The 15,767-nt window shown below is 43.3% G+C and overlaps 1 protein-coding gene across 1 annotated transcript; it reads right to left on the reverse strand.

The window, feature by feature from the left end:
- Positions 1-10,923: 10,923 nt before the first annotated feature.
- LOC105697455 (nucleolysin TIAR) lies at positions 10,924-15,363 on the reverse strand. Its single transcript, XM_012420784.1, has 3 exons — positions 14,420-15,363; positions 13,709-14,005; positions 10,924-12,787 (listed from the first exon to the last, which is right to left on the reverse strand). The coding sequence occupies exons 1-3, from the start codon at positions 15,005-15,007 to the stop codon at positions 12,494-12,496; spliced, it is 1,179 nt and encodes a 392-aa protein (XP_012276207.1). The 5' UTR covers positions 15,008-15,363; the 3' UTR covers positions 10,924-12,493.
- Positions 15,364-15,767: the final 404 nt, after the last annotated feature.

Below are 15,767 nucleotides of genomic sequence, written 5' to 3' on the forward strand. Positions count from 1 at the left end.
TCTCCCAGTACCCCAAGACCTACTATAAAGAAACAACTTGAGTATTATTAGATCTTAAAGCGTATAAGTAACAGATTTATAATTAGGAGGTTAGTAGTCAAGTATTAGAGATGCATTACGAGCCCTTGCACTGTGTTTCGGTGAAACTTCAGGTGTCGTCTCGAAGTACCGAAATCAATGTCGTAAGAGCTAAAGTCCTCCGACAAGGAAGGCCAATACAAAGCGTGACAATATTTCAGGATTGATTCTTTGTAAAATTACATTCTTTAGTTAATTACGTTTATCTGTAATCTACACTATCTTTTTGTTTACCTTTTTTTGAGGTTATTTCATTCTGAATCGCATGTATGCAGACATTTTCACCATTTCTTTCCTTCCGAAGGGACTAGAGCCTCATACTTCTGTCGAGAGACTACACCCGAAGTCTCACCGTAGGGTATTCTTTGTAAATCTTGAGTACCTGGAAACCTGACAACAGTTCGGAAGCTGCACCGAAGCACTAGGTACATGAATACTCACCTGGGTGCACTCGAATATCCACGTACGGAGAGCTGCAATTTAAAAGAACCCCTAGATGCGAGATTTCGCTAATAAGCCGAGTTAATCACCGACCTAATTGTACTCTTGTTTGTCGAAAAACAGTATATACACTTGGTAGAAGTATGCGATAATCGAGGGGATGATTCGCGCCGAAAAAGGCGGTTAAGGTGATATGAAAGATTCAGCCCATATGTACCTGGGAAATAAAATCGCTTGTGAGAGTATTCCCCGAATTGGATGTACCGATTCGTTTTAAATCTTACCACGTGAACATGGAGGCCCCGAAGTAGGTTCTGAAACTCACAAAATTTCATTTTCAATCGCAATAATTTATTTATCATAGATTAGAACCAACCTGGCGTGGCTCGAGCACGTTTTCGATGTTTTACGCTTCTTGGAGGCTTAGAACCGAAAATGAAGAGTTACAGAACCTAGCTCGAACAATTTAGAATACCGTAGAAATGGAATATTACAGAGTAAGATGGGAAAATATGGAAAATACTTTCACCAACGATCGCAAGAGAATGCTGGCTTGTCTCGGGGCTAACACGTGTTCTTAGAAGAAAAATTTAGTTGCAGCTGAACGTCACAGATGGCGACGTTGTTCCTAAACAGTCGTTAGAATAATGAATTCCCGGGATTTCGACAGTTTTACGCCGATCTCTTCGTCATTACTTTACTGAAATGACATATGGAATGCTTCAGTTCGTATAATTCTCAACGTAGACTGTAAAAGACTTCGATATAAATATAAATGTTGGAAACGGTACGCGCCAGCTTGTGTTACCACTTGAGTATTCAAAATGGCGTTCCACCAAAGAGGATATAGATGAATTTGAATTTATCGACCTAGATTATATTGCTCAGCGCCTTTCATATCATCTTAATAGCTTCCTAGGGATTAGGAAATCGAAATCGTACAGTTATTATTTACAGCTGGGGGTTTAGATTAACGAGCGAGCTTGGATAATGTCGAAGTAAACTAAGAAATAACCGAGGCTCGCGTCACCGGTGTTAACTTAATTAGTTGCAAACTAGTCGTTCGTCCTGGAAGAGGCGTTTCTATTCCTTCCGCGATATTTCTAGTCTCCGATGTAAATATTTTTCAGTGCGCCAGAATATACCCAACAGTGGAACTCGGTCTCTCTCGGGATTAGAAATATAACGCTGTAAAGGAATCAGTTGCTGAATAAAATTAAATTACACGGAGACTCGAGTTTTTACGTTCCCTGGCGCGAACGCGTGAACTCTGAATGTTATACCCTCGGGATATAAATATGTTCCTGTACGCAGGAAAAAATTACATTAACACATTCGCGACCGCTGACGTGAATCCACGTCATTTTAAAGTTCTATTCCCGGTTGCCGCTGACGTGAATTCACGTCATTTTAAAGTTCTATTCCCGTTTGCCGCTGACGTGAATTCACGTCATTTTAAATTCTATTCCTGTTTTCCGCTGACGTGAATTTTAAATTCTATTCCCAATTGCCGCTGACGTGAATTCACGTCATTTAAAAATTCTATTCCTGCTGCCGCTGACGTGAATTCACGTCCTTTCGAGTTCCATTCCCGTTTGCCGCTGACGTGAATTCACGTCATTTTAAATTCTATTCCCGTTTGCCGCTGACGTGAATTCACGTCATTTTAAAGTTCTATTCCCGTTTGCCGCTGACGTGAATTCACGTCATTTAAAAATTCTATTCCTGATTGCCGCTGACGTGAATTCACGTCCTTTCAAAGTTCTATTCCTTTTTTCCGCTGACGTGAATTAACGTCATTTTAAATTCTATTCCCAATTGCCGCTGACGTGAATCACGTTCATCACGATACACGATACAAGTTTGTGGCAACCAGTTTCAGAATTTCATTATTATCGCCGGTACTCAGTATTTGAAACGGACAAAAATTTGCCGCTCGCGAATGTGTTGGGAACACTTTTTTAACGAAATGACCAACCGGATTGTAAAATGAAGCTAAGCGAGCCACCTGGCTGCGTTCTAGAAAAAGCCGGATTAGTACAAAAATTAGAGGCTCTACAAAACGGAACGTACTTTCATTATGCCAAACATGAGTCCATGATAAGTGCTCTCATTCGAGAGAAAAAAAAAATATATATATATTTATCGAGTGCAAGTGTCGAACTTTGGCGTTAAGCACTCGATGTCGTTCGCGCGTGCTCTTAAGTGTATTTGGTGCGAGACTCTACCCCGAGTTTCTTGATCTGACCCCGAAAAATTGAATATTCCACCGAGAAAAACCGAGAGCGTAGCTCGGGATCCGACACATGACAAGTCCAAGTGTATTTTAAATATTTATTCCTTTTTCTTTTTTTTTTCATTCAAAGGACAATTTGTTTTTATTATAAGATAACATTATCCTAAGCATTGTCGAGGGTTTGGCGCCCTGCCGTACCTAAATTACTCTTTATATAACATTCTTTACGCCTTCCGCCGTTTCACTGATTATTAATAATCCATAGTCGTACTCCTGTAATCGGCCGTCCACTCGTTTCTTAATCTTCCTCGTCTTCTCGTCCCCGCTCAACGTAACTTATGTGTTTTCTTTTCCTCTTCTTCTTGTGTGTGCAATGTGTGTCACGAGTTTCATTCCTTACGTTTCTCGTTTACTCCCATTAAAGTGACCCAACCGCAGACTTAGTACAAAGAATTCAGAACTCTCCATAGAAGCCCAGAAGGATACGGACGTTCGATGTTTGTTAATTAGCACGTTAGCCAACAGATGGCGGCGCTGTGATCATCTTTCCGTCTCTCTTAATCTTATACCGATATATAGCGAATTGGATTCTTTCTTTATCTTACACGAGGGTTGGGTAATTCCGCGTTTTTCGAGGTTTTCGGCGTATAATACATAAACCACGTAATTTACCATATAAAGTCCTAGCAAAATCAGTAAATTACGTTTCCAATATGAGGGATGCCGCAGATGTGCGATACGCGGTATCCGCTAGGTTATAAACGCAAACCAGTTAGGTTATAAAAGCAAAACCAGTGAATTACGTTTCCAATATGAGGGATGCCGCAGATGTGCGATACACGGCATCCGCTAGGTTATAAACGTCTTCTAGCACATACGTAAACATCATTATAGAATAATAAATTGATTCGGCGCGTTCAAATTTTTTTAGAATTTAACGTTTCCAATATGGTGGACGACGGAGATGCCCGATATCATGTATCCGCTAGGTTATAAAAGCAAAACCAGTGAATTACGTCCGCAGATGTGCGATACACGGCATCCGCTAGGTTATAAACGTCTTCTAGCACATACGTAAACATCATTATAGAATAATAAATTGATTCGGCGCGTACAAAATTCTTTAGAATTTTACGTTTCCAATATGGCGGGCGACGCAGATGCCCGATATCATGTATCCGCTAGGTTATAAAAGCAAAATTAGTAAATTACGTTTCCAATATGAGGGATGCCGCAGATGTGCGATACGCGGTATCCGCTAGGTTATAAACGTCCTCTACCACATACGCAAACATCATAGAATAATTAATTGATTCGGCGCGTTAAATCGTAAAATCACCGAAGTTAAGCGACAAAACATTGAACGACAGAGTGAACGCAAGTGTCGAACTAATTTATATTATTCCATACCCCGATTTTTGTAAAATCATCAAAGTTAAGCGACAAAATATTGAACCGCAGAGTGAACGCACGCACCGAATCAATTTATATTATTCCATACCTCGATTCTCGTAAGATCATCAAAGTTAACCCTTTGAACACGGAACCTTTTCGACATATGGGCGAAATTCGTCTGACCGTGCAGGCAATATTGGACCAAACGTACGGTGACTATAGTCACCCGTCGTAGCGAAAGGGTTAAGCGACATCGGACACGGTCCCTCTTTGGATGGGTGACCATCAGGGACCACCACCATATAATATCGAACATTTGCATCACCCGCCATATTGGAAACGTAAAATTCTAAACAATTTTGAATGCAAGCGCGCTGAATCAATATGTTATTCCATACCCCGATTCTCGTAAAATCACCAAAGTTAAGCGACAAAACATTGAACGACATAGTGAACGCAAGCGCCAAACCAATTTATATTATTCTATACCCCGATTCTCGTAAGATCAAAGTTAAGCGACATCGGACGCAGTCCCTCCTTGGATGGGGGGACCGCCATTATAATATCGGGCATCTGCATCACCCGCCATATTGGAAACGTAAAATTCTTAAACAATTTTCAATGCAAGCGCCGAACCAGTTTATATTACTCCATACCCCGATTCTCGTAAGATCATCAAAGTTAACCCTTTGAACACGGAGCCTTTTCGACATATGGGCGAAATTCGTCTGACCGTCCAGGCAATATTGGACCAAACGTACGGTGACTATAGTCACCCGTCGTAGCGAAAGGGTTAAGCGACATCGGACGCGGTCCCTCCTTGGATGGGTGACCATACGGAGGAAAAAAAACAATGGTACCTCGGTTATTACATGGTGCTATAATGGTAATAATGGAACTAGGCCTTCTATGGGACTCTCTGAATTCTCTTCGCTTTGTACAAATGGTGGGTAGACTTGATCCGCGATTTTTTTAACGTCGGTGGCCGAGTGCCCTCGTCGCGGTTACTCCGCAAATGAAACGCAAAGCGCGTCTCTTCTGCCGTGGCGATCGCCAAAGTTTTCGAAATGCTCCTGGAATGGTTCGACCGCGTATAATCGCCTCGATATTGTTCGCCCTAAGAGTCGACTGGACCTCCCGCACGAGATAAGCGAGATTAAGGTGATATAAAAGTCTCATATACATATACCAAACGTCAAAAAGGTTTAAAAAACTTTTCTCCAAACTGGGTGCACCGAATAATTTCACCACGTGACTATGAAGGCCCTAAGGAAGAACGCGCCGCTCATGAAATTTCATTTTCACACGGACATTTTTTATGTATCCCGTCCTAGAACCACGTACACATATTTTGGTTGAAAAATTAAATTTCATAAGTATCGCGTTTTTCCTTAGGGCCTCCATAATCACGTGTTAAAGTTTCCAACGATGCACCCTGTTTGGAGAAAAGTTTCATCAATATTTTGACACTTTTATATATATGTTACCGTGAATGACCGAAATTGGAGAATGTCGACTTTCACCGGTGAATGTCAACAGATACCAAATACGTCGGTGAAAGATCGAATATTTCATTACATTGTTGTACATTCGGACCCTCTCCAGTGTGTGTCGACAATCACAGATATTAGTGCATGGTGAATGTCAACATTTACCGGTGTAAGTCAGAAATAAGGGTATTTAGCAAATATTTCGGACATACACTAAGCGACTATGTGAAGGTTGACATTCACCGGTGAAAGTCGACATTCTCCAAATTTCGGTGTTTCACTGTAACATATATATAATGACCCTTTCATATCACCTTAAAGCTTGACGCAATGCACGAGGGAGCTTCAACGAATAATGTCAAATTCAATGTTTTCCAGACATGTTTAATTAAAGATACAAACGATGGGTCGTCTTTCTGTACGGATTGTGTATTAAAAACTGTGGACATGGTTCACGCAGAGCTACCCTTGTCGAAAGTGGAGGCGAAAAGACATGTACCATTTTTCTCTACAGTGCCGACGCGTCTGTTAGGCTATTTTACCATTATTAATTAATTATTACAGGTAAACTATGCATTTTAGAAGAAAAAAAAAATGGATTGGGACTTTTCGACTTTATTTTCGATAAGGATAACGCTGTTTAAACCGTGTGGACTGTTTTTCATACGCTCGGTGTACAGCCTTCTCTTCAATACATCTTTCACACCGTAAGTATCCGACATGTATTGGTTCAGACATGTCGGATAAAACATGATCAGATCAGACATGATCCGATAAAACATTGCAACATGTACTTTAATGCCTCTGTTCACTTTGTCTGGCCTGAATATAACATGATCAGTGCCATTGAAACGCATGTAAAGTTGAATTCACAACATGTGACATGTATCAGTGCAGACATGTGACGATGCTGATCCGACAAGACATTGCAACATGCATCTTAATGTCTCTGTTCACTCTATCTCATTTGAATATAGGGTGAACAAGGCCATTGAAACGCATGTAAAGCTGAATTTACAACATCTGACATGTATCAATGCAGACATGTGACGATGCGGATCCAACAAAACATTGTGACATGCATTTCAATGCCTCTGTTCACCATGTCTCACTTGAGTATAGGGTAAATAGCGCCATTGAAACGCATGTAAGGCTGAATTCACACATCTGACATGTATTGGTGCAGACATGTGACGACGCGGATCCAACAAAACACTGTGACATGTACTTCAATACCTCTGTTCACCCTGTCTCACTTGAATATAGGGTAAACAGCGCCATTGAAACGCATGTAAAGCTGAATTCACACATCTGACATGTATCAATGCAGACATGTGACGATGCAGATCCAACAAAACATTGTGACATGCTTTTCAATGCCTCTGTTCACCATGTCTCACTTGAGCATACGGTGAAGAGTGCCACTGAAACGCATGTAAAGCTGAATTCACACATCTGACATGTATCAGGTAGGCATGTGACGATGCCACTCCAACAAGACATTGTATCATGAGTTTAAATGGCATTGTTCACATTATACGCAGGTCGAATAATGTGACCAGAGTCATTGAAACGCATGTTACAATGTTTCCTCGGATCGGTACCATCACATGTTGGATAGGGTGATTCCAACTTTGCACCAATTTCTTTATTCCATAAAAAAAAAATGTTTCTCGTTACGCCTTTAAGGGGGCACTGATTAATTGACCTCGCCACTCTTAAGGTGACATGAAAGTGTCATCCGAGCTGCCAGTCTTTTATGAAACATTTCTCCAAACCGATTGCACCGAATCACATGACATTTTTTCGCACAAAGACGAAGATCCTTCTGAAGGTCTCAACCCCGGGAAATTTAAATTAGCACGATCATTTTAGATGTTTATAAAGAAATTAAAAAAGAAATGAATCTTCCCTCTGTTTATCTCGCGTTTAAACTTCAGAAAAGAACGCACTGATAAGACGAGCTTTGACAAATTGCGAGAGACGAGATGAAAGAAGCGAGGACACTGAAAAACCCATTTTTTCTCCCATGTAACAAAGAACTCGCCGTAACAGTGTGAGAATTGTATCGAAGAAAAGGACGCACGCAGAAAAATGGCATACAATCCGTATCTCTAATTGACCGTCTGAAACTCTGAAAACCCATTTAATTTGCAGTCGCTTATCGGAACACTCCAGTACTTCGGGAAAAAAAAAAAAGAAAAATTGGAACCCAGACCCCGAATGGGCATAAACGCGAAGAGCATGGGATCCACAGCCCGGTGTTCGAAAATCCCACCGAATCCTCGAAAATAACATCAGAGATGAGCGAGGAGATGTTTCACGCCATTGTTTACACTTGAGGCGCGGCCCCCTGGCGCCCTCTACGCCCTACACCCCTCTGTAAAAATTGGAACTACTTTCAAAGTGGCGAACTCTTCCCGATCGGTAAAACAGGGTATACGTGCGTGCCGCTTCGTAATCTGCATCATTCACGCATACAACTTAATATCCTATTCGTAGTCTTAATTTCCAATCTACGCTGACCATGATACTAAAAACGAAAAGGCGATAACTTCTCGTTCTATCGATACCGCGCTAGATTTGAAATCTGCAGACGCCTTTTTCTTTACCGACAAAGAACATTTAGCCCTTTTTAAGCAGTTCCACGGCGCTAGTGAGCCGTGCCTCCCTTTCGACAATGGCATGAAACATCTCCCCGCAAATTTCTGACAATATACAAAACGCTGGAGAGGTAAAATCGCGATTGTCCATTGGCTTTCGCCCCGCAATCGGAGGTTAAATAAACGTTAAGACGTGTCGCATGTTTCCAATATACAGCAGCGTGTCGTGCATAGGACAGCGTGAACGAGCCGGCTGATTTTTCACACGCCGAACGAAATTTCCATTTTGTGCCGCTTCAAGAGAGAGAGAGAGAGAAAGAGAGAAAGAGAGAGAATTTATTCGGTAGAGATGCATCGCTCGCTTATAAACAACGTACAATACATATCCTTTACGTTGTAACGGTAATCTCACTATCTGCCTGTACAGACGGAGCGAACTCCTTTAGCCCTTAACCCTTAACCGCGATCCTGAATTTAAGGCGATATGAAAGGATAATTCAATACATCAATTCATAAAGTCAAGGTATTAATCAAACTTTTCTCCAAACTGGGTGCACCGAATCATTTGAAACATTGACACATCACTTGGGAGGCCATAAAAAAGAACGCGATGCTCGTGAAATTTCACTTTTCAACAAAAACATCTTTTTTTATTTAGCCCAGACTCGAACCAAAGTCACATGTCTTTTTTTTCTTTCTGTGAAAAATAAAATCTCATCGCGTTCTTCCCTAGGGCCTCCATAATCACGTGTTGAAGTTTCAAGTTGTCTGGTGTTCTCAGTTTGGAGAAAAGTTTTATATTTATATATATATACTTTGACTTTTATATGTATAGAATGACCCTTTCGTATCACCTTAACTTTTAAGCCGTTCCTCGCAGGGAATAAACTAAGGCCCAGTCCACACCGATTCCTCGATACGCGTGGTAAAGACATTCGCGATAGACCTTAAGGTCCGTACACAAGCCTTAATTTTAGCGTTAACCCTTTCTCGACCACGAGTAATTTTTATGACCCATCATCAAACGCTCGTCAGATTCTCCGTGTCCAATTAATAATTGTTAATACGGGTAAAATTTTTACACCGATTCGTAGCCCTAGTCAAGTTCGATTTTTCTATCATTTTTTGATCGTCTAACTCTTTTTCATTCCAGGGAATATTAAGGTGATACGAAAGTGTCATGTATATACATACAAAAAAGTCAAAATATTTATAAATCTTTTCTCCAAATTGGGCGTACCGAATCACTTAAAACTTCATCACGGGATTATGGAGGCTCTAAGGCAGAACGCGATGCGCGAGAAATTTAATTTTTCGAAAAAAAAAAATGTGTATTTATCTCAAACAAGAATCAAAAAGACATTTTTGTTTCTCTCTCGACAAAATGAAACTACACGAGCATCGCGTTTTTCCTTAGGGCCTCCATAATTACGTGTTGAAGTTTCAGATAATTCGGTGCATCCAGTTTGTAGAAAAGTTTTATAAATATTTTCATGTATATATGTATAATGGCGGACATGAATATCCTCCCCTGCAGGTACGACATCGCCTGTGCAGGATGGGAGGGCATTGATGTCTCCCAGTGTATGTATGTATAGAGAATGATCCTTTCATATCACCTTAATTAACTGGTCGTGATAATAGCGCTGTCCTCGCGATTCTAGTATCCAAACACCCTAACAATTGGCAGAGCCTTATCGAAAAGGTTAAAGGACATCTTAATAGATTATCCTTCGTCTTTAAGTATCTAAAAGGCGACTTTTAAGGCGATATGAAAGTGTCATTCTATATATATCAAACCATGAAGACATCTATAAAACTTTTCTCCAAACTGAGTGCACCAAATTACTTGAAACTTTAACACGTGTTTATGGAGGCCCTAAGGAAGAACGTGACGTCCTTAAAATATTACTTCTCGACAACAAAATGTCACTTTTCTTTCTTGTCCGAGATAAATACAATATTTTTTTCGAAAAATGAAATTTCCCCAGTATCGCGCTCTTCCTTAGGGCCTCCATAATCTCGTGATGAAGTTTCAAATAATTCGGCGCACCCAATTTGGAGAAAAGTGTTATAATTTTTCTTACTCGTTGGTATGTATATATGACACTTTCATATCACCTTAAGGGTCCAGCAAATCCAGGTCAGTCACGTTGAATTATCACGTCAGAAGCGAGGTAAACGCGTGAAATCCCGATTGTCGGTATTTGGCTCAAATTTAGACGTTTGCAAAGAAAACGTGAGCGCCTTACCGATCAGTCGACGTGTAAAACGTGTCAACCGGTCGTTTTTCCGTTGAAATTCCGTATATCGTGGAATTATCCCCACCTCGCCGATTTTCCAAGAGTGATAATCTCGTTTCGCCGTGCACGATCCGCGATAAACCGACCGGCTACCACATTTCGTGTACATCTACTTAGTGTCGTGGCATGTATTAGCAAATTCGCTTGGAATACTGATTACGAGTTTCCCGCGACTCCCGCGCCTCTGGCGACAAAATTCAAAACTGACGAGACTTCACCGCGCTCTTAAGGTGATACGAAAGGGTCATTCAATAAACTTAAAACGTCGAAATATAAAGCTTATCTCAAAACCGGATGCACCGAATCATTTGAAACCTCAGCACTTGATTACGGAGGCCGTAAGAAAGAACGCGCTCATGAAATTTCATTTTTAATACAAAATTTCAGTCCCAGACCAGAACCAAGTATACATATCTTGTGTGAAAAATGAAATTCCACGAGCACCGCGTTCCACCTTAGAGCTTTCATAAAGTGTGAAGTTTCCAACGATTCGTTGCCCCCAGTTTGACGAAAAGCTTTACAAACATCTTCACGTCCACCTTTACTAAAGCGCTGTTCTCGTGCGTGTGCGTGTCGCGAAACAAAGGCACCGCTTTTCCGACGGATTCCGGTTCGCATTTTGAATATACATGATACACATCGATACATGTCTTTAGGTCGTGGTCGAGGGTGTCAAAAGTTTCATTAGATCAAAGAAACAAAATCCGATGGCATAAGCGAGTTTCGGTGATCGGTTGATTAAAACGATCAGGGGACGAACAATGAAGACCGAGATCGCGATCAATGACCGCGACCGACCCTCTAGTTCTGCATACAAAATCACCTTTTTTCTCACCTCTAATTCTGCATACAAAATCACCCTTTCATATCACCTTAACGCCAAAATTGAGGCACGAGGACGGACCTCGGTGTAAACGATCGCGTCTTCCAAGATAGCGGCGAAACTCTCATCTCGAGGGCATCAGAACGACCCGCGATCGTTAACAGAGTTTCATACAAAAATTGTCTTCAACACGCGTAACAATAGCTCGGTGTTAACAAAGTCTAACGGTTAGTCGACCAGGTCGAGACGAATTAGGACTAAATCTTCCTCGCTCGGGCGTGCGTCGGCCCACCGACGATAAATGGTTCGCATCGGAGTAAGTTTGGAACTCGTTTGTCGTGTTATACACCTGGGGTTTAAAAAAAAAGGAAAAAAAAAAAAGAAGAAAAAGAAAATGGAAAAAGGACCCTGCATACGTAACGGCGTACAGACGTCCGAGTCTAGCTACATCACAGGCGCCGTGTTTAGCTACGTCCTCTACCTTACATCCTACGTCCCGTATCGTCCTCGGTCACGATCGCAAACGAACATTCGTGACGGTGGTCATCAACGACTCGAAATAAACTAGGGCTCGCACATTGGGGAAAAATATTAAAAAATATAACATCATGACAGTCGCGCGCCTCGTTAGCGTACTTTCTACGCCGCCTAACGAATGCAGGGCTCTTCCTAGGGGCTTTCAAAGAAATTCCCGTTGATATACCACGTGTACACGTCTCCGCTCGAGTTTGATATCAGGCTCTGGTTGAAAAACGGGGAAGCATGGTCGGCGACGACCGTGCCAATCAATGTTAAATGATCCCGTGTCGCTCGTCTCCTTCCACCGTGGCGGTATTAATCGCCACGTGGAGTCGAATAACGAAGACACGTGCGTTAGAAAGTCGCGGCGTGTCGGAGGGTCCTCTAGTTACGTTACTGTCAATCGAAAACAAGTCGCAGCGAACGGTCTGGGTGAAAAAGCTATCACGCAGAAACATGTCGGGAGGGCTACGGCTGAGCTCCCTTACGGACTGAGACGATAACGCACGTGATTTAACTGGTATATAAAGGAGCGATTTCTGCGGAAGCCCCTGTTCAATTTTTCGTACGTAACTTTTAGATGGCGTCAGTTGGTACAATCGGTTTCATTGTGTGGGATACTGCGGCATGGTGTATGTTACCATGGCGGGCTGTTGGCCCGGTTGGAGCGGTGCGGCCGCTGACGGAGGCGCGGCTGTTGCTTGGCCGGGCTGCCATGTTCCGGCAGCAGGAGCGGGCATCCTCATGCTGTTCATGTACTGAGCTTGCTGTCCGTAATATTGGCCGTAGTACTGAGCGGGCTGCAAGAATTGGCCTTGCATCTGGGGATAGCCTTGCGGATACCAGTAACCCATTTGTTGGCCGTAGCCGTATGCGTACTGACCGGCCCCCGCCGTCACCTAAATAATGGAACAGAACGTCAACCATTTTGTACAACAAAGAATTCAGAGTTTCCATGGAACCACAGCTTGTATGTTTGCCCTTATGCTCAGAAAATTGGATAACGAACCAAGGAGCATAATTAAAAGAGAGCGAATGGATCAAAACGTTAACAATGGTGTACTATAAAGAATTCAGAGGTTCCATGGAAGCCCAGCTTGTATGTTTGCACTTAATGCTCAGAAGGGTTAATAAACTAAGGAGCGTAGATATAAGAGTGAGATGGAGCAAAACGTTAACGATGATGTACAATAAAGAATTCAGAGGTTCCATGGAAGCCCAGCTTGTATGTTCGCACTTAATGCTCAGAAGGGTTAATAAACTAAGGAGCGTAGATATAAGAGTGAGATGGAGCAAAACGTTAATGATGATGTATAATAAAGAATTCAGAGGTTCAATGGAAGCCCAGCTTGTATGTTCGCACTTAATGCTCAGAAGGGTTAATAAACTAAGGAGCGTAGATAAAAGAGTGAGATGGAGCAAAACGTTAACGATGATGTACAACAAAGAATTCAGAGGTTCCATGAAAGCCCAACTCCTATGTTCGCACTTAATGCTCAAGAAGGCTAATAAACCAAGGAGCGTAGATAAAAAAGAGAGAGAGCACACGTTAGTCAATGGCATTTCACATATGGGAGGGAGAGGCGCGTATCAAAGGTGAATACTGTAAGATAAAAAGCACATTCAATTAACTGTATATTGTTATACCATTAAGAGATGGAGAGATGATTACGATGCTGCTATGTTGGTTAACGTACTACTTATCGAGCATCATATGTCTGTATTTTTCTGGGTTTCTATGGAGACTTTTGAACTCTCGGACAAGGATCGAACTAAAAGAACCGAACCGTTTCAAAGAAATGGTCTGTACGGTGCCTCACCTGTTGGGCCTGTTGATTGGCATTAGGGCCGACACTGTTAGGGTCTCCGTTCTCTTTCCCCCAAAAGCACTTTACGATACTGCCATTGATTTCCGTATTATGCATCGATTCAATGGCATGCGTCGCCGCTTCCTTAGTCGTGAATTTAATGAAGGCATAACCTTTGTCCTTGAACACTCTGACGTCTTGGATAGTGCCAAATGGGGTAAACGTTTTCCTTATCAGCTCCTCTGTGATACCACTGGTGAAACCGCCGCAATACACCGTGCAATTGGTCGGACTGCTTTGGTTATATACCTGCCAAACATAAACGCGGTGAGCTCAGTGCTTATCGGATAAAAATCACAGGAGAGGAATACTCGAGCGCGCACATGGTTTCGTATGCCTCTCTACTTTAAAAACTCTGACAGGCAGTAATGACGACAATGCGTAACGACGACAACGCAGAATTGAGAAATACGTGTAGGTGTACCTAGATCCAGGACTGAATTCTCGCAGAGCACAAAATACACCTTGCGTTTCATTCGCGCTATGTCGTGAACTCGGTCCTGCAGGCCGGTCGCATTACAATCCGGTAGCGCTACACGGGCGTCGAGACCGTACGCGCGTTTCAAACGTCCTCGCTGGCTTCGGGCAACGGTTGCGATATCGAGGAGTCACGACGGTAGCTCTCGAAACGCTAGCTTAGGAAAGTCCCAAAGCGCCGCTTACCTCTTCGTAGTTGGGTTTACTGTTATTAGAGTGTCGCGGTCTCTCGGACCTCGGCGGAGGAGGCTTTCTGGTAGACCAGTTTGTCCTGATACTGCGCGAGCCCAACCACTGGCCGTTCATCGCCGTTATCGCCGCCTCGGCCTCCGACTTCTTGACGAAAGAAACAAAGGCATACCCTTTGCTCTTGAGCGTCTGGGGATCCCTGACGATCCGGCAGTTGCTGATCTCGCCGAAGGGCGCGAATGCCTCTTTCAGGGTCTGCGTCTCGATTTCCGGCGAGAGGTCCCCGACGAATATGTGGTGATGGTTACTCGTGTCCTGCTTCGGCTGGTTCCCCGGGCTGGTCGCCCAGTTAACCTTCATTTCCTTTTCGAGGAAGGACCGCTTGTTCATGGCGGCCAGCGCCGTGGCCGCGCACTGGTGATTCGTGAACTCCACGAAGGCGTACGGGTCGTTCCCCGGCTCCCTTATGATCTTGCATCCTTTCACTGCACCGATTTGCGAAAAGAGCGCGCACAACAGATCCTCCGACACGCTAGCGTCCAGATTACCCACGTACAGCGTTCGTGGGTTGCTCTCCTCGCTCATGCTCGCGGCTTGCGGTAAACCGAATCGGGCTACCTTTTCGCTCCTCGGCCGCTCGCTCGCTCGGTTTACTTAACGTACTAATCACGAACCTCCTCTGCTCTTTCCGGGCATCTACCTCGGTCCCACCATCGGAACGATTTCTAGCTTTCTCGCCTCTTCCAACGAATACGGACGGTTGAACGCGAAGCTACACCCAGCCTCTACGTCATTACTAACATAAAATGGCCGCTCTCCTGGCCGACCGCGAGCACGCCGTGCGCGCTTTCCCCGACGACGGCGGTTGAGGTTAGCGACCGCCGGACCTTCTGCCCCCGAGACGAGCCTCCGAGTGCTCCGGGAACTCTTTCCTCCGCCCGGATCGTCCTCGGCTCCTCTTACCCACTCCCAGAAACTGCCTTTGCTGCCCTCAAAACCCCAAGAACACGTGTTTTTCTGACACCCGTCGGATTTCGTAACAGGTAGCGCGAAAATTCTCCCCTCTGATTGGCTCCCGGGAAATCCGGGGCCAGGGGCGAGAAGACGTGCCGGTGGGCCCCGGTCAGGGTTGGGTAAGTAAAATACCCTAGGTAATTTACGCAGCTTTTTACAGGATGTTACTGGGTATTTTACTTTGCAAATTTCATACGTCATGGAAATTACATGAATATGGGACTTTATGTTTCTGCAATTTCTGTTCCTGATGTGTTTAAAAATTCAATATTTTCCATGAAATGCATGGAAACCTGGAATTTCGAAGATCTTTTTAATGGTTTGCTCCTAC

This window comes from Orussus abietinus, unplaced genomic scaffold (genome assembly GCF_000612105.2).
Source record: "Orussus abietinus isolate OABI.00-Male unplaced genomic scaffold, Oabi_2.0 scaffold393, whole genome shotgun sequence".
In the NCBI taxonomy this organism is placed as follows: Eukaryota; Metazoa; Arthropoda; class Insecta; order Hymenoptera; family Orussidae; genus Orussus; species Orussus abietinus.